The 23,049-nt window shown below is 41.7% G+C and overlaps 1 protein-coding gene across 14 annotated transcripts in view; it reads right to left on the bottom strand.

Moving 5' to 3' along the window:
• Positions 1–23,049, bottom strand: part of ZNF182 (zinc finger protein 182) — a 47,764-nt gene that overhangs the window by 9,695 nt on the left and 15,020 nt on the right. For 6 of the 14 annotated variants that reach the window (XM_044235097.1, XM_044235107.1, XM_044235106.1 and 3 more), the window contains 2 exons: positions 21,293–21,479; positions 20,354–20,747 (listed from right to left, as the gene is read on the bottom strand). In XM_044235097.1, coding sequence (XP_044091032.1) covers positions 20,354–20,368 — 15 coding nt within the window. In that variant the 5' untranslated portion in view covers positions 20,369–20,747; positions 21,293–21,479. Of the gene's footprint in view, positions 1–2,188; positions 2,328–19,829; positions 19,914–20,353; positions 20,969–21,292; positions 21,480–21,719; positions 21,801–23,049 lie in introns of those variants that run through there. The other 8 variants (XM_044235099.1, XM_044235103.1, XM_044235102.1 and 5 more) reach the window with 8 other exon arrangements.

Genomic DNA, 23,049 nt, shown 5'->3' with positions numbered 1-23,049 from the left:
TAAATGTGGACGGATTACTGGGTATCTATGAGGGGAAATCACCTTTAGCCACTAACTCACCATATACAAGAATCCGCTACAGAGGAACTGTAAATCTAATGTGAACGATAACACAAGGAGGTGCCTAGAAAACAGGACAGGAAAATGTTTTCATGGTCTTGGTGGAGGGAAAGAATTCTGAAACAAGATGTGGAAAGTGCTACTCATGAAGGAAAAGATTTGTAAATGTTACAAGATTAAAAGTACAATAGTCAGGGCAATACAAATCAAAACCACAATGAGATAGACACCACCCCACTCCTGTCAGAATGGCTAAAATTAAGAACACACAAAACAACAGGTGTTGGTGAGGATGTGGAGAAAGGGTAGTGGGGATGCAAGCTGGGGCAACCACTCTGGAAAACAGTATGGAGGTTCCTCAAAAACTTTAAAATAGAGCTACCCTATAATCCAGCAACTCTGCTACTAGCTATTTACCCAAAGGATTCAAAGATACTGACTTGAGAGGCACCTGGGGGCTCAGTCGGCTAAGCATTTGCCTTTGGCTCAGGTTGTGATCCCAGGGTCCTGGGATTGAGCCCCGCATTGGGCTCCCTGCTCAGCAGGAAGTCTGCTTCTCCCTCCCCCACTGCCCCTGCTTGTGTTCCCTTTCTTGCTGTGTCTCTCTCTGTCAAATAAATAAAATCTTAAAAAAAAAGATACTGACTTGAAGGGATACGTGCACCCTGATGTTTATAGCACCATTATCAACAATAGCCAAATTATGAAAAAAGAGCCCAGTGTCCATCAACTGATGAATGGATAAAGAAGATGTGTTATATATCTACAATGGACTAGTACTCAGCCATAAAAAAGAACAAAATCTTGCCATTTGCAATGTGGATGGAGATAGAGAATATTATGCTAAGTGGAATAAGTTCGTCAAAGAAAAATAAATACCATATGGCTTCACTCATGCAGAATTTAAGAAACAGAATGAATGAGGAAAGGGGAAAACAAAAGAGAAAAAGAGTCAAGCCAAGAAACACTCTTGACTGTAGAGAACAAACTGATGGTCGCCACAAGGGACGGGGTGGGGGATGGGTGAACAGGTGAAGGGGATTAAGGAGGGCGCTTGTCATGACGAGCACTGGGTGTTGTATGGAAGTGCTGAGTCGCTATACTGTACGCCTGAAACTAATAATACACTGTATCTTAACTAACTGCAATTTAAATAAAAGCAAAAAAGGTAGAACAGTAAAAAGGCAAGCCTGAAATGGGAGATTATCTGCAACATTCAACATTGATAAAGGGATCTTCTCTGGTGCATATAAAACCCCTGCACATCAAGAAGAAAGACAACACCAAAAAGCCGAGAAGACATGTGAATGTGTACTTCACTGAAAACAAGATCCAAATGGCCTATGAACATAAGAAAAGGTACTCCACCTGATCAGCACTCAGGTAAATGAAAATTTAAGCCATGCTGAGACACTCCTGTGCCCCCACTAGAAAGGTTATAATGAAGCAGCCTAAAATAGCATAGGACTGTGGTGAAATGAGAACTCCCACAGTTAGCAGGAATGAATGCTGGCAGAGCTGCTTGGGGAAGTTGTTGAACGGTGTTTACTAAAGTTAGTGATTTGCATGCGGTACGATGCAGCAATTCTTCTAGGTACACAGCTTCAAGAAAATCATGCACACGTGCTCCAGAAAACGAGTGCAGGGATGTTCACAGAAGCCCTACTTCTAAAACTAAATCAGGGGGAAAAAATCAGATGTCCCTCAACAACACAAAGGGAAACTGCGGCAGTCATTCAACGGGACTTGCGTGGTGAAGAAAATAAATGAACTACAAACTGCGTAACACAGATGAATCTCACAGATGTATTGAAGAGCAGAAGAATCTAGACACAAGAGTATATGCTACACGATTCTATTTATATAGAGAGTAAGAGCACAGGCAAGGCTAATCCATGATGTTGAAAGTCAGGCAAGGGCACCTGGGTGGCTCAGTCGTTAAGTATCTGCCTTTGGCTCAGGTCATGATCCCAGTGTCCTGGGACTGAGTCCCACATCAGGCTCCCTGCTCGGCGGGAAGCCTGTTTCTCCCTCTCTCACTTTCCCTACTTGTGTTCCCTCTCTCAGTGTCTCCCTCTGTCAAATAAATAAATCTTAAAAAAAAAAAAAAAGTCAGGCGAGTAATTACCTTTGTGGGTGGTACTGGTTGGGAAAGGGCATGAGTGGGGATTCGGAGGTCCTCGTCCTCTTCTAATCTCGACCTGGGGGGTGACTAGACAGTGTGTTCACTCTGTGATAACGCACCAAACTGTACACTTACAAACTGCATTTCGTGTATAGTTAAATATACTTTATACTAAAAATCATTTTTTAAAGGTTTAATTTATTTATTTGACAGACAGAGATCACAAGTAGGCAGAGAGGCAGGCAGAGAGAGAGGAAGGGAAGCAGGCTCCCTGCTGGGTAGAGCGCCCGATGTGGGGCTCGATCCCAGGACCCTGGGATCATGACCTTAGCTGAAGGCAGAGGCTTTAACCCACTGAGCCACCCCAGTGCCCCCAAAATTATTTTCAGCAGAAGTGCAAAGGCAATTACACGGAAAATGGGAGTTCCCATTTCAACAAATGGTGCTGGAACAATTGGATATACGTATGCAAAAACAAAATATTCCAATAAATATCTCCAACATATATAAAACTCAAAACACAGAACAGATCGCAGACCTAAATGTGAAATCTAAACCTATAAAATTTCTAGAAGATACAGGAGAGGCACCTGTGTGGCTCAGTCAGTTAAGCGTCCAATTCTTGATCTCAGTTCAGGTCTTGATCTCAGGGTCATGCGTCCAAGCCCTGTGTTGGGGCTTTAAAAAAAGAAATACACTCACACAGGAGAAAATCTTTTTAAGCTTAGGTTAGTCAAATATTTCTTAGATGGGAGAGTGAAATTCAAGAGACACTTTTAAAAGAAGAAAAAGCCACAGAATGAAAGAAAATATTTACAAATCACATTCTGGCAAAAAAAAAAAAACTGTATTGAGAATATATAAAGAGCTCTCATAACTAAAAAAAAAAGGCAAAAGAAAGATATTAAACCAAACAAAACATACAAATCACAAATAAGCACACAGAAATAAGCACATCATTAGTCCTGAATAAAGTGCAAATTAAAACCACAATGGGAGTTCCAGACAGCCCTGTGGGAAGACCATGAAATCACCTCCTTCCACGGACCCAACAAACTTACAGCTCTATATAGAGTAATTTTCCTCTAAAAAAGGCCTGAGAACTACATGAACAGCAGCACCTCCACAACAAAAGACAAAGAGACACAATGAGAAGGCCAGGAGAGGCAGTGACAGAACCTCACGTGGGACCCTATACCAGGAGTGGCAAATATGGTACTCTACTCAAAGAGTAAAGGGACTGTGGCCCACATCAGCACCCCTGACCACGGCCCGCACCAGAAAGCCCCCAAAATGTTTGGTTTTGAAAGTCAATGGGGATTAAGGCCAGGAGAATCAGAGAATGTCGGGAACAGAGAGATCCCTTGAAGAGATTCTTCAAGGGCTCTCATGCAAAACCCACCAACCCTGATATCCAGCACAGAAGCAACAGACTGAAAAGCGCCTAACCCACACACTGACTACTTTTCAAGCAGCTGCCGCAGAGACAGAACTTACAAGGATTTTGTCTGGGAAAGGACGTGCAGACCAACAACATTTTTGCAACCTCATCCTAATTTGCTGGTGATGAAGCCGACAGGCACCATTCTGGGCGCCTACCAGCACCAGAGGGCATGTTCTGCCCATTCCACACTGTAACCAGGTTGGGTTAGCCCCCCCACACGCCCTGCAAGGCATCCGAGCCACAACAGAGCTGGGTGAGCGACCCAAGCACCATGCGACCCTCACAGAGACCAAGCCATGAGGAGGACAGGTGAGCAGCCCAAGCCCCATTGTCCTTGCTCAGTGGCCAAGACGCCAGCAGGCCCAGTCAGTGCCCTGGGCCACACCTTCCCACACGGTGGCTAAGCTGCACATGGACAGGGTGAATGCCCTAAGCCCTGCCCTCCCCAGGCAGAGACCAGGCCACCAGGAAAGGGAAAGCAGCTTGCATCCCTCTCTCCCCATGCAGCCGCCCAACCACAACAGAGCTGGGCAAGGGCCCTGAGCCCTGAGCCCTGCCCTCCCCACACAGCAGCTGTGGCCCCGTCACCGCCGGCATGCACGTGCAGCCCACACGAGGGACACCCACAGAGTGCCTGGCTCTGGTGGCCAAGGGAGACTTTGGGGCCACACGGAACATTTCCTACACAAGACTGCTCCTTCAAGACCGAGGGAGGTAGCTGTTTTACCTAATACATATAGACAAACACAGAGGGACAAGCAAAATGAGGAGACAGAGGAATATTCTCCAAACCAAAGGTGGCGGCGGCAAACCCTCAGAAAAAGACCTTAATGAAACAGAGCTAGGGAGACTCCCTGATACAGAATCCAAAGTAATGGTCATAAAGATGCTCACTGATCTCAGGAGAATAAAGGACAAACACAGTAAGAACTTCAACAAAGAGGGACGCCTGGTGGCTCAGTCAGTTAAGCATCTGCCTTCAGCTCAGGTCACGATCTCAGGGTCCCTGGATGGAGCGTCAGGCTCCCTGCTAAGTGGGGAGTCTGCTTCTCTCTCTCCCTCTGCCTTCTCCCTCTGCTCGTGTTCTCTGTCACAAATTTAAAAAATCGTTTTTTAAAAAAAGAACTTCAACAAAAAGAAAAAAAACATGTGGATACCTAGGTGGAACAGCAGGTTAAGCATCTGTGTTCAGCCCAAGTCATGATCTCAGGGTCCTGGGATTGAACCCTGGGTCAGGGTCCCTGCTGGGCAGGGAGTCTGCTTCTCTCTCTCCCTTGGCCTCTTCCCCCGACTCATGCACACACACACTCTCTCTCTCTAATAAATGTCTTTTGGGAAAAAAAAGAAAAATATGTAAGTACCAAACAGAAGTTATAACTAAACTGAAAACGCACCAGAAGGGTTCAAAAGCAAAAGAGATTATATAGAAGCACAAATCAGAGAAACAATGGAAAACATACAGAAAGAGCATCAAAGAGAAAAAAAAAGAACTAAAAGGATACCTTAAGAGACCACTGGCACAATATTAAACAGAATAATAGCATTATAGGAGTTCCAGAAGATAGGAGAGAAAGGATCAGGAAATTATTTGATGAAATAGCTGAAAACCTCCCTAACCTGGGGAAGGATACAGACATCTGTTTCAGAAATTCAAAATCAGAGTTCAAAATCAGATGAATCCAAAGGGAAAACACTCCAAGACACATTATTATTACAATGGTTAAAGTTAGGGCACCTAGCTGGCTCAGTGGGTTAAGCCTCTGCCTTTGGGCTCAGGTCATGATCTCGGGGTCCTGGGATGGAGCCCTGCATCAGGCTTTCTGCTTGGCGGGGAGCCTGCTTCCCCCCTCTCTCTGCCTGCCTCTCTGCTTACTTGTGATCTCTGTCTGTCAAATAAATAAGATCTTTCTAAAAAATGGTTAAAGATAAAAATACAGAGAAAATCTTAAAAGCAGAAAGAGAAAAGCCAAGTATTACAAAGGAAACCCCAGAAGTCTGTCAGATTTTTCAGCAGAAACATTTAGACCAGAAGGGAGTGGGATGACATATTCAAAGTGTGGAAAGGGAAAAACTGCCAGCCAGGAATTCTCTACCCAGCAAGGTTATCATTCAGAATTGAAGGACAAATTAAGAATTTTTCAGATTAGCAAAATCTTAAAAACAGAGCTCATCACCACTAAACTGGCCTTACAAGAAATGTTACAGGGATTTCTCTAAGCTATGAAGAAAAGGCACTAATTAATATTTAAAGGAGGGGCACCTGGGTGGCTCAGTTGGTTAGGCATCCAACTCTTGATTTCAGCTCAGGTAGTGATCTTGGGGTCCTGGGATCAAGCCCCATGTCTGGCTCTATTCTGAGCAGGGAGTCTGTGTGATGGCTCTCTTTCTCTGCCCCTCCTCTCTCTTTCTCTCCCCCCCACCAATAAATAAATCTTTAAAAATAATAATAATAAAATAAACATACAAAAGTAAAACTCTCATTTGAAAAGGTAAGTGAAAATCAAAGACAGTGGATCAACCACTTATAAAGCAAGTATGAAGGGTAAAAGACAGAAATAGTAAAATTAACTGACAGTAAAATAATTAGGGGGACCTAGCTGGCTCAGTCAGTAAAGTATTTGATTCTTCATCTTGGGGTTTTGAATTCAAGCCCCATGGTATGTGTAGAGATTACTTAAAAATAAAATTAAAAAAATAATTAAGGGATACATGAAATAAAAAGATACAAAATGTATCATCAAAAATCTAAAATTTGGGGGAAAGAGTAAAAATATAAAGCTTTGCTTTTGAATGTGTTCAAAATTAAACTACTGTCTACTAAAAAATGACTGTTACATACATGTTACATGTGAACCTAACAGTACCCATGAAGAAAAAAATTTCAGTAAATACATAGAAAGGAATCTAAATATAACACTGAAGAAAATAAACCACAAATGAAGAAAGAGAAGAAGAAACAAAGAGGAACTACAAAACAGCCAGAAAACAATTAACAAAATGGCAGTAAGTACATACCTATCAATAATAAAATGTAAATGGACTAAATATTCCAATCAAAAGACTTAGGGTAGGTGAATGGGGAAAAAAACCCTTTTATATGCTGCCTACAAAAGACTCACTTCAAACCTAAAGACGTGCACAGACTGAAAGTAAAGGGATGAAAAAGGATATTTCAGGGCGCCTGGGTGGCTCAGTGGGTTAAGCCGCTGCCTTCAGCTCAGGTCATGATCTCGGGGTCCTGGGATCGAGTCCCGCATCGGGCTCTCTGCTCGGCGGGGAGCCTGCTTTCTCCTCCTTCTCTCTCTACCTGCCTCTCTGCCTACTTGTAATCTCTCTCTGTCAAATAAATAAATAAAGTCTTTAAAAAAAAAAAAGGATATTTCATTTAATGGAAATGAAAAGAGACCTAGAGTAGCAATACTTGTATCAGACAAATTAGACTTTAAAACAAAGACCAGGGCTGCCTGGGTGGCTCAGTGGGTTAAGCCTCTGCCTTCAGCTCAGGTCATGATCTCAGGGTCCTGGGATCGAGTCCCGCATCGGGCTCTCTGCTAGGCGGGGAGCCTGCTTCCTCCTCCCCTCCCCCCCCTCTACTTGTGATCTCTCTCTGTCAAATAAATAAAATCTTAAAAAAAAAAAAGACCATAACAAAAGACACAATGATAAAAGGGTCGACCCAGCAAGAGGATATGGAATTTGTATATGTCTATGCACTGAACATAGGAATATCTAAATATATGTAACAAATATTAACAAAAATAAACAGAAATAGACAGCAATATGGTAATAGTGAAGGACTACAACCCCTCACTTACATCAATGGATAGACTATCCACACAGAAAATCAGTGAGAAAACACTGGCCTTACACAATACATTAGACTAGATGACTCTAATAGATATATACAGAACACCCCATCCAAAAACCGGAGAATACACATTCTTGAATGCATAGGGAACATTCTCTCCAGGATGGACTATATGTTAGATCACAAAACCAGTCTGACAATATGCTATTAAACAACCAATCAAGAAATTGAAAAGAAATCAAAAAGTAACATGGGAGTGCCTGGGTGGCTCATTCGGTTAAGTGTCCAACTCTTGGTTTCAGCTCAGGTCATGATTTCAGGGTCTTGTGACTAGGCCTCAAGTCAGGCTCTGAGCTCAGTGGGGAATCTGCTTGGGATTCTCTCCCTCTCTCCTGCCCCTCCCCCCACTTGCTCGTGCGCTCACACTCTCTCTCTCTCTCTCTAAAACAAGTAAATAAAAATCTTAAAAAAGAGAAAACATGACACAAATAAAATGGAAACACAATGTTCCAAAATCTTTGGGACACAGCAAAAGCAATTCTGAGAGAGAAGTTCATAGCAATAAAGGCTTACCTCAGGAAACAAGAAAAACATCAAATAAACAATCTGTCTTAACACTCAAGGAAATAAAGAAAGAAGAACAAAGCCCAAAGTTAGTAGAAAAAGGGAAAGAATAAATATCAGAATGGAAATAAATGAAAGAGAGACTAAAAGCTCAATAGAAAACATCAATGAATAAGAGCTGGTTCTTTGAAAAGATAAACAAGATCAACAAAACTTTTAGCCAGACTCTAGAAAAAAAAGAGCCCAAATAAATAAAATCAGAAACAAATGAGGAGAAATTACAACCAATACCATAGAAATACAAAAGATTGAGGGCACCTGGGTGGCTCAGCAGTTAAAGCCTCTGTCTTCAGCTCAGGTCATGATCCCAGGGTCCTGGGATCAAGCCCCGCATTGCGCTCCCTGTTCGGCAGGGAGCCTGCTTTCCCCCCTCTCTCTCTGCCTGCCTGTCTGCCTGCTTATGATCTTTGTCTGTCAAATAAATAAATAAAATCTTTAAAAAAAAAAAGAAATACAAAGATTGTAAGAGAATACTATCAATAACTATACATCAACAAATTAGACAACCTAGAAAAAATGGATCAACTCCTAGAAACATACAATCTTCCAAGACTGAATCATGAACAACCAGAAAATCTGAAGACCAATTACTAAGAATGAAACTGAATCAGTAATCAAAAAACTCCCAAAGAGGGGCGCCTGGGTGTCTCAGTGGGTTAAAGCCTCTGCCTTCGGCTCAGGTCATGATCCCAGGGTCCTGGGATCGAGCCCCACATCGGGCTCTCTGCTCAGCAGAGAGCCTGCTTCCTCCTCTCTCTCTGCCTGCCTCTCTGCCTACTTGTGATCTCTGTCTGTCAAATATAAATAAACAAAATCTTTAAAAAAAAAAAACTCCCGAAGAACAAAAGTCCAGGTCAAATTGGCTTCCTTAAATTATTCCAATTCTTAAAGAAGAAGAAACACTTCCAAACTCATTATACAAAGCCAGCATTACCCTGATCCCAAAACCAAAGACACTACAAAGAAAATTACAGGCCAGTATCCCTGATAAACCTAGATGCAAAAGTCCTCAACTAAATATTAGCAAACCGCATTCAATAAAACATTAAAAGGATCACACCCCACGACCAAGTAATTAATTCCACTTGGAATTAATGGTTTAACATCCACAAACAAATCAATGACATACACCAAAAGCACTGACAAAATTTAACATTCATTTATGATAAAAACTCTCAACAAAGTGGGTATACAGAGAAGGTATGTCAACACAATAAAGGCCATATATGACAAATTCACACCTAGTATCATACTCAACAGTGAAAAGGTGAAAGAAAGCCTTTCCTCTAAGATCAGAAACAACATAAGGATGTCCACTCACCACTTCTACGCAACAGAGTACTTGCAGTCCTAGCCACAGTAACTATGCAGAAAAAAAGGAAAGAAAAGGCATCTAAATGGGAAGAAGGAAAACTGTCACTATTTGCAGATGACATTATATTGAAAAAAAACCTTAAAGACTCCACCAAAAAACTATTGGAATAAATTCAGTAAAGTTGCACGACACAAAATTAATACACAGAAATCTGTTGTGTATCTATACACTAACACCAAAACTATCAGAAAGAGATTTTAAAAAAAAACAATCAGATTTACAATTACATCAAAAAAACCTAAAATACCTGGGAATAAATTTAACCAAGGACATGAAAGACATTTATTCTGAAAACCATAAACCACTGATGAAAGAAACCGAAAATGGCACAAATGGAAAGATGCCATGCTCACAGACTGAAAGAAATAATATTGTGTAAATGCTGTGGCTAAAGCAATCTACAGATTTAACACAATCCCTATCAAAATACCACAGGAATTTTTCACAGAACTGTAACAAGTAATACCAAAGTTTATATGGAACCACAAAACATCTCCAATACACAAAGCAATCTTGAGAAAGAACAAAGGTAGGTATCGTGCTCCTTGATGTTCAACTATACTACAAAGCTACAGTAACCAAAACAGTATGGTACTCGGACAAAAACAAACACATAGATCAATGGAACAAAATAGGGAACCCAGACATAAACCCAGGCTTATATGGTCAATTTATCTAGAACAAAGGAGGCAACAATATAACAATGGAGAAAAGACAGTGTCTTAAATAAATGGGTGCTAGGAAAAGTGGGCAGCTGCATGCGAAAGCATGAAACTGGACCACTTTCATACACATATATAAAAACAAGCTCAGGGCCCGGGGAACATAGTAGGGAGATTATTCACTCTTCTTGGAGTGCATGCCTGAGAGACAGCCCTCATGGAGACACCTCCCCAGGAACAAGGAAGTTGGCCAGAGCCATTTCAATTCCCCAGCCCTCCTCATACATGGAGCCATCTGTGGCAAGCAGCATACACTGACACTGGCTACCTAACTTGTTTACACAAAGCTTCACGCCCCTGCACACAGGTGGAACAGCCCTGCTCAGTCCCAGCACGGCAGGCCCCTCCCCCAGAGACCAGCAGAAACCCCTGTCCACATCACATCGCCTGACCAGGGAGTCCTCTCTGCAGGGCCTTAGTTCCAGTAAGGTCGCTGACAGGTCTCATTTAACAAGCAGACCACAGCACATCTAGTTCAAACTCACCACATTCAGGCCGGGGACCAAGCACTGCCCACAGCAGGCAAGACGAGCCTCTGCAGATGATTTTATTTTTTAAGAGTGGCCAGCACACAACAGCTGAACACACATAGCACACACGGGAGACACTCTGTGATGTGCCAGGCCCTGGGCATTACATGGCCCCTTCATTACTTTCAGAAGCAGGAGACATAAACGGCTTCTCTTACACATAGAAAAACACAGAGACTTAGATAAAATGTGAAGACAGAGGAAACTATCCTAAATGAAAGAACAAGGCCACAGTCAGAGATCTAACCGAAACAGATGTAAGTAACATGCCTCATGGAGAATTTAAAGCAATCATCATAAGGATACACACTGGGCTTGATAAAAGAATAGAAGACATCAGTGAGACACTTGCCAAAGAGAAAAAAAATTAAAATAGAATCAATCAGGGGTGCCTGGGTGGCTCCGAAGGTTAAGCATCTGCCTTTGGTTTGACTCTTAGCTCATGTCTTGATCTCAGAATCATTAATTCAAGCCCCACATTGGGGCATCAACTTAAAAAAAAAAGAACTGACCAAAGATGAAAAGGACAACAAGATTGGAAACATGCCTGATGTAACAAACAGCAGGCTAGAAGAAGCAAAGGAATGAATTAGTGACCTAAAACACAAAGTAATAGGAAGTACATAATGAAGATGAAGAAAAGAGAGAGAGAAATTATGCAACACGAGAATAAACTTAGGAAACTCAATGACTCTATCAAACAGTACAACTGTATTATAGGAGTCCCAGAAGAAGGAGAGAAAAGGGGGAGCAGAAAATTTATTTGGAGAAATAATAGCTAAAAACTTCCCTAATCTGGGGATGGACACAGACATCTAGATCCACAAAGCACAGAGAACTCCAATCAAAATCAACAAAAGCAGGCCAACACAAAGACATATTGTAATTAAGTCTGTGAAATATACTGATAAAGAAAAAATCTAAAAAGCAGTAAAATAACAGAAGTCCTTAATGGCAGCCAACTGGCTCATTCAGTAGAGCATGTGACTCCTTATCTCGGGATTGTGGGTTTGAGCCCCATGCTGGGGATAGAGATGACTTAAAAAATAAAATCTTAAAAAAAATTAGTCCTTGGAGCACTTGGGTGGCTCAGTCATTAAATGTCTACCTTTCGCTCAGGTCCTGATCCCAGGGTGCTGGGATCGAGCCCCGTGTCAGGCTCCCTGCTCTGTGGGAAGCCCGCTTCTCCCTCTCCCACTCCCCCTGCTTGTGTTCCCTCTCCCACTGTCTCTCTCGGTCAAATTCGTAAAATAAAATCTTTAAAAAAAATTAGTCCTTAACGTACAAGGTTAAGATCCATAAGGCTAGCTGCAGATTTATCAAAAAAAACTTGGCAAGTCAGCAGGGAGTGGCATGATCTGTTCCAAGTGCTGACTGTAAAACTCCGCAGCCAAGAGTGCTCTTCGAAGCAAGGCTAGCATTCGGAATAGAAGGAGAGATAACAAGTGTTCCAGACAAACAAAATCTCAGGGAGTCCATGACCACCAAACCAGCCCTGCATGAAGTATTAAAGGGGACTCTGGAAAGGAAAGACCAAAAGTGACAAAGGCAAGAAAGGCACAGAGAAAATCTCCAGAAATAACAAAACAAGAAATAAAATGGCAATAAATGCATATCTATCTATAACTGCTCTGACTGTAAATGGACTAAAGGCGCCAATCCAAAGACACAGGGTGTCAGAATGGATTTAAAAAAAAACAAACAAGACCCTTCTATATGTTGCCTGTAAGAGATTCATTTTATTTTACTTTTTATTTTTTTAAGTAATCTCTACACCCAGCGTGGGGCTCAAACTCACAACCCTGACATCAAAAGTCACATGGCCACTGTCTGAGCTAACCAGGCACTCCACCCAAGAGAATCATTTTACACTTCAAGACATCCACAGATCGAAAGTGAAGGGATAGAGAAAAATTTATCATGCAAATGGATGTCAAAAGAAAGCCAGAGTAACTACATATATTGGACAAACCAGACTTTCAAACAGACTGCAACAAGAGACAAAGAAGTGCACTGTATCATAATAAAAGGGACAATCCAACAAGAAGATATAAAAATTGAAAGTATTTATGCACCCAACCTGGGAACACCCAAATATATAAAACAATTAATAACAAACATAAAAAAACTAACTGATAACAATACAAAATGGTAGAGGATAGTAACATGCCACCACTTACATCAAGGGACAGAAAATAAACAAGGAAACAACAGCTTTGAATGACACAGTGGACCAGATGGACATACAGATACATTCAGAACATTCTATCCTAAAACAGCAAAATACATTCTTTTCAAGTACACACAGGACATTCTCCAGAATAAATCACAGATTAGGTCACAAAAACAGGTCTTAACAAATACAAAAAGACTAAAGTCACACCATGCACCTTCTCTGACCACAGCGTTATGAAACTTGAAGTCAACTACAAGAAAAAATCTGGAAGGACCGCAAACACATGGAGGTTAAACAATATGCTACCAAACAGTGAATGGGTCAACCAGGAAATCAAAGAAGAAATTAAAAAATACACGGAAACAAGTGAAAATTAAAAAATGATGGTCCAAAACCTTTGGAACACAGCAAAAGCAGACCTAAGAAGGAAATACATACCAATACAGGCCTACCTCAAGAAGCAAGAAAAAAATCTCAACTAACAACCTAACATTACAACTAAAGGAACTAGGTAAAAAACAACAAATGAAGCCCAAAGCCAGCAGAAAGAAGGAAATAATAAAGATTAGAGGAGAAATAAATGATACTGAAATTTTAAAAAACAACAGAACAAACCAATGAAACCATGAGCTGGTTTTTCAAAAAAATTAATAAAATTTAGGGATGGGCGCCTGGTGGGGTCTTAGTGGGATAAGCGTCTGCCTTCTGCTTCTCCCTTTCCGACTGTCCCTCCCCCTGCTCATGCTTGCTTGCTCTCTCTCTCTTAAATAAAATCTTTTTAAAAATTAATAAAATGGATAAATCTCTAGCCAGACTTATCAAAAATAAAAGAGGACCCAAATAGATAAAATCACAAATCAAAGAGGAGAGATCACAACCAACACCACAGAAATATAATTATAAGAGAATATTATGAGAAACTATCTGCCAACAAACTGGGACAACCTAGAAGAAATGGATAAATTCCTACAAACATATAAAACTACCAAAACTGAAACACAAAGAAATAGAAAACCTGAACAGACCCATAACCAGCAGGGAAATTGAACCAGTAATCCAAAAACGCCCAACGAACAAAAGTCTAGAGTGCTCACTTCGGCAGCACATATACTAGGAAGTCCAGGGCAAGATGGCTTCACAGGAAAATTCTACCAAATATTTAAAGAGTTAATACCTATTCTTCTCAAACTATTGCAAAAAATAGAAAAGGAAGGAAAACCTCCACATTCATTCTATGAAGGCAGCATTACCCTGATAGCAAAACCAGATTAAAAAAAAAAAAAACGACTGAAAAAGAGAACCACAGGCCAATATCCCCGATGAACATGGATGCAAAAATTCTCAATAAAATATCATCAAACCAAATCCAACAATACATTAAGAAAATCATTCACCACGATCAAGTGGGATTTATTCCTGGGATGCAAGGGTGGTTCAAAATCCACAAATCAACGTGATCTATCACATTAATAAAGGATAAGAACATATGATCATTGCAATAGATGCAGAAAAAGCATCTGACAAAGTACAACATCCACTCATGATAAAAACTCTCAACAAGGTAGATTTAGAGGAAACATACTTCAACATAATAAAGGCCATATATGAAAAACCCACAGCTAGCATCATACTCAATGAGGAAAAACTAAGAGCTCCTCTTCTACAGTCAGGAACAAGACAGGGATATCCAGTCTCACCACTTTTATTTACCTGAGTACTGGAAGTCCTAGTCATTGCAATCAGAGAACAAAAATTATCCAAATAGGCAAGAAAAAACTAAAAATCTCACTACTTGCGGATGACATGGTACTGTACATAGAAAACCCAAAAGACTCCACCAAAAAACTGCTAGAACTGATACACAAATTCAGTAAAGTCACAGGATACAAAAGCAATGTACAGAAATCTGCTGCATTTCTATTTACCGATAATGAAGTAGCAGAAAGAAAAATTAAGGAATCAATCCCAGGGGTACCTGGGTGGTCAGTCAGTTAAGCATCTGCCTTCAGCTCAGCTCATGATGCCAGGGTGCTGGGACTGAGCCCCACATCAGGCTCGCTGCTCCACCGGCAGCCTGCTTCTCCGTCTCCACGGCTTCTGCTCTCCTGCATTCTCTCTCTCTCTCTCTCAAATAATTTTTTTAAAAAGGAAACCAATTCCATTTACAATGGCACCCAAATCAGTAAAATACCTAGGAACAAACCTAGCTAAGGAGATAAAAGACCTGTACTCTGAAAACTAGAACACTGATCAAAGAAATTGACGATGACACAAAGAAATGGAAAGATGGGTACCTGGGTAGCTCAGTCAGCTAGGCACTGGACTCTTGATTTCAGCTCAGGTCATGATATCGATGGTGGTAAGATCAAGCCCCCAGTCAGCCTTCACGCTCAGCATGGAGTCTGCTTGAGATTCTCTCTCTCCCTCTCCCTCTCCCCCCTATTCTCTCCCCACCTCTCTCTGTCTCTCAAAATAATTTAAATAAAATCTTAAAAAAAAGAAATGAAAGACATTCTGTGCTCATGGATTGGAAAAGCAAATATTGTTAAAATGTCTATACTACTCAAAGCTCAATCTGGACATTTAAAGCAAGCCCTATCAAAATACCACCAGCATGTTTCACAGAGCTAGAACAAACAATCCAAAAATGTCTGTGGAGCCACAAAAGACCCCAAATAGCCAAAGCAACCCTGAAAAATAAAAGCAAAACTGGAGGCATCACAATTCCAGATTGCAAGTTATATTACAAAGCTGTACTAATCAAAACAGCACGATACTGGCACAAAAATAGACACATAGGTCAACAGAACAGACAAGAAACCCCCAAAATGTATCCACAACTATCGGTCAATTAATCCTGGACAAAGCAGGAGGAATACCCAGTGGGAAAAAGAGTGTCTCTTCAACAAATGGTGTTGGGAAAACTGGACAGTTTTGAATGGTGAATGGAAATGGTGAATGGAAAACTGGACATTTTTTGAATGAAAACATTCAAGAAAAAAAAAAAACAGAAAGAAACTGCATCACTTACTTACACCACACAGAAAAATAAATTAAAAATGGATGAAAGACCTAAATGTGAGATATGAAACCATAAAAACTGTGGAAGAAAACACCAGCAGTAACTTCTTGCCATGGGTAGAAGCATCTTCTTTCTAGATCTGTCTCCTGAGACAAGGAAGACAAAAGCAAAAGTAAACTATCGGGACTAAATCAAAACAAAAGTCTTCTACACAGTGAAGGAAACAACCAACAAAACTTAAAAAGCAACCTACAGAAAAGGAGAAGATATTTGCAAATGACATATCTCAAAAAGGGTTAGTATCCAAAACATCTAAGGAACTTATAAAACTCAACACCCCAAAAACAAATAATGCAATTAAAAAATGGATGGAAGGAATGCCTGAATGGCACAGTTTGTCAATAGTCTGACTCTTGGTTTTGGCTCCATTTGTGATTCCAGGGTCATGAGATCAAGCCCCACGTCGGACTCCAAGCTCAGCACAGAGACTGAGTGGGATTCTCTCCCTCTCCCCCTCTGCACCGTGCATGCTCTCTCTCTCAAATAAAAAAACGGGCAGAAGACATGAACAGATATTTTATACACACACACACACACACACACACACACACAGAGTGGAATATTACTCAGCCACCAAAAAGAATAAAATCTTGCCACTTGTAAAGACGTGGATGGAACGTATTATTCTAAGCAAAATAAGTCAGTCAGAGAAAGACAGATACCATATGACTTCACTCATATTTGGAATTTAAGAAACGAAACAGATGAACATAGGGGAAGGGAAGGAAAAATAAAACGAGATGAAAATTGAGGGGGAGGCAAACCATAAGGGGTGCTAAACTCTAGGAAATAAACTCAAGAGTTGCTGGAGGGGAGGTGGGTAGGGGACGGGGCAACTGGGTGATAGGCATGAAGGAGGGCACTTGATGGAATGAGCACTGGGTATTGTACGCAACCCATGAATCACTAAATTCTACCTCAGAAACTAATAAAAAATAATTTGATTTATTATAAACTACAATAAAATACAAACAGAAACTTTCCAAATTTTTTCCCCAGAATACCAGTGACAAACTGAAGTAAGTAATTTAAGAAAAGATTCCTGAAAGGGACCTGAGTGTCCCAGTGCAGTATGATCCAATTTTTAAACAATGTGCAGGGGTCACTACAAACCCCGTGCCGCCAGCAAAACCTATCAACAATCTGAGTGTTTTACTTAAAATGGAAAAGCAGCTTGCAGTGACATCAGCTTTAGGAAATAAAACACCTGTAAAGCATGAAAATAAATAAATCTTTTTAAAAAGTTAAAAATGGGCAGAAGACAAGAATAAACATTTCTCCATCCAGATGGCCAACAGACACATGAGAAGATGCCCAACATCACTCACCATCAGCAAAATGCAAATCCAAACTACGATGAGTTATCACATCACACCTGTCTGAATGGGTAAAATCAACAATATAAGAAACAACAGATGTTGTGGAAGATGTGGAGAAAGGGGAACCCTCTTGTACTGTTGGTGGGGATGCAAACAGGTGCAGCCACACTGGAAACAGTATGGAGGTTCCTCAAAAAGTTAAAAATAGACCTACCCTACAACCCAGCAATCACACCGCCAGGTACTTAGCCAAAGAATACAAAAGTACTAATTCAAAGGCATACAGACCCCAGTGTTTATAGCAGCATTATCTATGATAGCCAAATTATGGAAACAGCTGTATGCTAACTAACTGGAATTTAAATAAAAGTGTAAAAAAAAGTGTGGGACTGGCAGAGGATTAGATACATAAATCAATAGAACAGAGTAGAGTCCAGAAATAGATCCACAAATATGGCCGACTGATTTATGACGAACCTGCAAAAGCAATTCAAAAGAGAAAAATGATCCTTTGGACAAATGGGGTTGGAACAAATGGAATTCCATATGCAAAATAATAACCTTCAACCTACTTCTCACCCCTTATATAAAAATTAATGCAAAAGAGATCACAGGTCTAAATGTAAAAGCTAAAACTATGAAACTTACAGAATCAAAAAAAATCTTCAGGACCTGAGGATCCAGCAAAGAGTTCTTAACCATGACACCAAAATCACCATCCATAAAGGAAATAATTCATACACAGGACATTTTCAAAATTAAAAATTCTTGCTCTGTGAACACTCTGTTTAGAGAATAAAAAGGCAAACCACACAAACTATGTATCAAGCAAAGGACTTGCACACAAAATACATAAAGAACTCTCAAAGCTCAGTAGTGAGAAAACAATCTAATTTTAAATGGGCAGAAGAGCGGATTGAACACTTCATCAAAGAGGATACACAAAAAGTAAATAAGCGTATCTAAAGACCTTGAACATAACTGGCTATTAGTGAAACCCAAATTAAAGCCATGATGAGATACCAATTATATCGCCAGAATGACTAAAATTAAAAATAGTGACAATACCAAGCGCTGGCAAAAACATAGCAATTGGAATTCTTATACATTGCTGGTGGAAATGAAAAAATGATTCAACCATTCTGGAAAACAATCTGGCAGTGTCTTAAAAAGTTAAACATACACTTATCATGTGACCCAGCAATCCAATATTTATTCTAGAGAAATGAAAACCGATGTTCACACAAACACCCGTGTACGAAGGTTTTAAGTAGTGTTACTTGTAACTGTCAAAAACTGGAAATAATTCCAATGTCTTTCAACAGAAGAAGGGACAGACAAGCAGTGGTGCATCAATATCATGGAATACCACCCAGCAATAAAAAGACCTAACACAGCTTGTCTGACTCTCTAGGGAATTATGCTGAGTAAAAATATCCTCAATGTCAAAAGGTCACATACTGTAGGATTTGATTTTTTTTAAAGATTTTATTTATTTATTTGACAGACAGAGATCACAAGTAGGCAGAGAGGCAGGCACTGAGAGAGGAAGCAGGCTCCCTGCTGAGCAGAGAGCCAGACATGGGGCTTGATCCCAGGACCCTGGGATGGAAGGCAGAGGCTTTAACCCACTGAGCCACCCAGGATTTGATTTTTATCTCATCCTTGAAACAACAAAATTCAAGAAATGGAGAGTGGTAATTCCTAGAAGGCTAAGAATGGGAGGATTAGAGAAAAGGGATGGATTTGGCTATAAAAGGGCAACATAAGAGGTCCCTGTGGTGCCGGGGCTTGTCTTAACCACAGCAAAGTCAACATCCTGGTCATGACATTCTACTATAGCTTTGTAAGATGTACTATTGGGGGAAACAGGTAAAGGATACATGGGATGTCTCTATATTTTTATAACTGCACATCAATCGATTATCTCCAATGAACATTTAATTTTTTTAAAAAAAGGTTACATACATATGATTCCTTTTATAGGACATCCTGGAAAAGATAAAAACTGTAGTGATGGGGCGCCTGGGTGGCTCAGTGGGTTGGGCTGCTGCCTTCGGCTCAGGTCATGATCTCAGGGTCCTGGGATCGAGTCCCGCATCGGGCTCTCTGCTCAGCGGGGAGCCTGCTTCCCTTCCTCTCTCTCTGCCTGCCTCTCTGCCTACTTGTGATCTCTGTCAAATAAATAAATAAAATCTTTAAAAAAAAACTGTAGTGATGCAGAACAGATCTGTGGTTGTCTGAGGTTACAAGTGGGGAAGGAAAGAACCATAAAGGAGTAGCATAAGGCATTTTTTTTTTTGCCTGATGAAACTATTCTCTATCCCATAGATTAGTTACACCCATCTGTATTCATGAAATACCTTCACCTCAGCACACTGACATTAACAACGCCAAATGGGTTCATATTTATTGTACTGGACAGTGACAACAAATTCAATATTCCTGCGCACTAATTTATTTTTTTTTTAACTGAAAGAAAAAAAGATGGTTGGCTATAAGCACCTCTGCAAGACTCTGTATCTTGGCCAAATGAGAATCCAAAGTCTGACTGATAAACTTACTTCAGGAAAATGATTTCAAGAAAAGCCAGTTCCCTAAGACATTTCGTTCCCAAATTACACCTTGACGTTATGTCGCCAGCTCAATGAAGAATGCTGTAAGAAATAGCGGCAGGAAACCAGGGACTGCATTTATCACCAGGCTGTGCTTAAAGACAATTCCGCCATCCACAGGAAGACTCTGAAAAGAAATGCCATGGAAGGCAATTACAGGAAACCTCCACTTCCCTGAGGACTTGGTGTGCTCTCTCCTGATGAGCAAGGTGAGCCAGCTTCCTAATTAAGTTTCCCTCTGGCAGCCAGAGGCTCAAAGAGACATCTGTAAGTCAATGTTATTACCAGTCACACCCTAAGTCCTCCACATGTCTACACTCTAACTTGGCCTTGCCTCTGTTCCTCGTTTTTCCTGATCCCAATGTTTATTTACAAATAATTTCCTATTTTATGTCAGGAATTCCTCCAAGCTCATCACATCCATGGTAAAAAAAAAAAAAAAAGAAAGAAAAAGGAACAGACCACATACTTACCTGGGGTTTGGCCATTTTCTGTTCTTGGGAAAAGGCAGAGATGTGCGAAGGCTGAGCTGTAAGAACGGAGAAGTATACAGAGTATGAGAGAATCCAACGGGACTATCTGCCTAGAATTATCTGCCCAAGAATTCCCTCCCATAAGCTGGGCATGAGGCCACTCTGTGGAAGTGTGGGCAACCGTGTGGTTTTTAACAACCACCTGTGTATTCTTGATTCTTTTCCAAACATGAGCATCTAACACAAAAGGGTTTTTTCTGTATACACTTATGTACTGACCCAGAAATAGTATTTCCAGGCATTTTCCTTAATGAAATAATGTACTCTAATGCATCACAATTCCTCTGTAAGTACCTTCATCTCAGCGTCGACTTTATGAATGCCAAAGTTAATCCTGTATGACTCAAAATAAGAAGATTAATAAGGAGATACAAGGGGTGAAATGCTATATAGCTATTCAAAAGACTGTTGTATGCTTTAGCATCTGTGTACTTTTCTGTACACATACCTAAATGAAAGTTTTTAACACATCACAGAGTAAATTAAGCTGAATCACAGTCAACTTCTAAATGAAAAAAAAAAAAAGGTAGGTTATAAAACCGCAGGAACCCACCTCAAACTATATGTGAAATGTTTAAAAACCCAGAGCCCTAAAACACTAAAACTGTCTAAGAATGGACGTATAGACGCAGGGGGATAAAATGAATTCCTTTTGATTTTCTTTTCCACTATTTTTAAATAATCTGTAATTCAAATGTGCTAGTATTTGTTAAACGCCAAGAAAACTGAACTTTTGGAAAACTATCGGCCTCCTGACGTTTTAAGCCTGATGATCCCCTCCCAGACCCCGCAGCACCAGGCCTCGCCCACCCCCCTCCCAAGCCCCAAGCTCTCAGCTCGGGAGAGGAGTCCTCTCAGGTGCCTCTTCCTTCTCCTCACCTCACTGGGGCCGGCTTGCCCAGGAGCCAGAAGGAAGCCTTCGGGTGCAGATTCACTTCGGCTGAAGCATTCACATCAGGCCCCTACCCTGGGGCGCGGGCAAGGGGAGAGGGGCACGGGGAGAGGCGGGGGGCGCCTAAGGAGGGGCCTGAGGAGTGCGTATGAACCCTTAGCGCAGGTCACTGTGCTGGAAAATGTGTAAAAGTCAACGTTTAACAAGCCCCACTTAACCCTGACTAGTCCCATAACTTTGTCCACCATCGTGCCCAGAGAGCGTCATTCGGTCTCCCATCACTCACCCCACAAGTCCCACCATCAATGACCCCCCAAATCCCCCTTCTTTCGTTCCCCCCGGAACTCCCCATCACTCCGCCCATCACCTCTAGCACTCGCCCTCTCAACCCCTCTCTTTCTCTCTCTCTCTCACCCTCTCGACAATAGATTTTCTGCTCACTGCAGAGGAGACCAGTGCAAGAACTGGCCCCAAGAAGCACTTCCGCTTCAGGACCAACTCAGGCTCCGCAACCTACAGGGTTGCAGCGGTTGGATGTGCGCACGCTCAGTGGGGGCTTTGAGCCCGCGTCCGCCAATAGTCAACACCGGGCCCCCTCCCGCCCCCCTCCCGCCGGCCCCACGCGAACGCGGCGGGGCCGCGGCGCCTGCGCGGAGGGAAGATGGCCGCGCCCGCGCGGTCCCTGCTTTGAGATGGCCGCGCCCACGGGGGCTCTACACCTCGAGGGCTGTGGTGTGGAGCAGGTGTCTACTTGGTTCTACAGAGACCGTCATGCCTGAGGCTTCGAAAACCATTTTCCTTATGATGGGGAAGGGAACTGCCCAACTGAGGAAAATTCTGGCAGGCGGGAATTTGGTGTCTTGAACCAGAAGGGCAGCGTCGGGTTTACAGGTGTAATTGAACAGGAAGACGGGACGCGTGGCAGAATCGCCCAGCGTGCACAAAGGCCGGGAGGTTGGGAAAGGTCACACTGGCTCCATCCAGTGGCTAAAGCCGGGAGTTTTGAAGGACAGCATACAAACAAGCTGAAGGATACATAAACTGCGACCTAGGACACACACACACCCCTTGGTGAAGCCAATGTGTTAAGCAGCAGCTGACGGGTTCTTTTCTCTGGATGGGCAGGAACAAAATCCTTTCGTCGGAGGTGACAATTTTGCTGACCAAAAGGAGCCGGCCACACAAAGAGCCGAAGAAAAGAGCCTCCTGGCCGGGAAGTGGGACCAATTTGGCGTGTTGGGAGGAATGGAAATTGGCAGTGTGTTGGGAGCGTAGGAGGTGGGAGGGGGAGTGGGGGCAGATGCCGCAGGGCCTCCTCTGCCAGGAACAGAGCTCATGCTTCATTCTAGACAGAATGCTGAGCCGTGAGAGGGGTAAGATTTTTTTTAAAGACCCATCAGAAGCAATCTCGAATTCTTGTTTATTGCGAGTCGTGCACCACTAGAACAAGAGCTTCTCCTGTATGACAGACAGTATTCCAGACATTGGGAACACAGCAAGGAAGAAGACAGAACCAAACAAACATGATGGAGACAGCCTGGTTTCAAAGCCCCATTCACCAGCTTTGTAACTAGGGCAGAACTCTTCTCTGTGCTGTTTCCTCATCTGTAAAATGGGGACGATGACAAACGAACTGATAATTGTAAAGATTTAGAACAATGCTTGGCACACAGCAAGTGCTACATGTTTTAGTATTATTACTTAAATAAAATTAGGCATCTATATGTATTAAGCTTTTGTTAAT

The sequence above is a fragment of the Neovison vison genome, chromosome X, assembly GCF_020171115.1.
Source record: "Neovison vison isolate M4711 chromosome X, ASM_NN_V1, whole genome shotgun sequence".
In the NCBI taxonomy this organism is placed as follows: domain Eukaryota; kingdom Metazoa; phylum Chordata; class Mammalia; order Carnivora; family Mustelidae; genus Neogale; species Neogale vison.
Note: the sequence above shows the minus strand (reverse complement) of the source record. Positions and strands in the feature narration are given on the sequence as shown.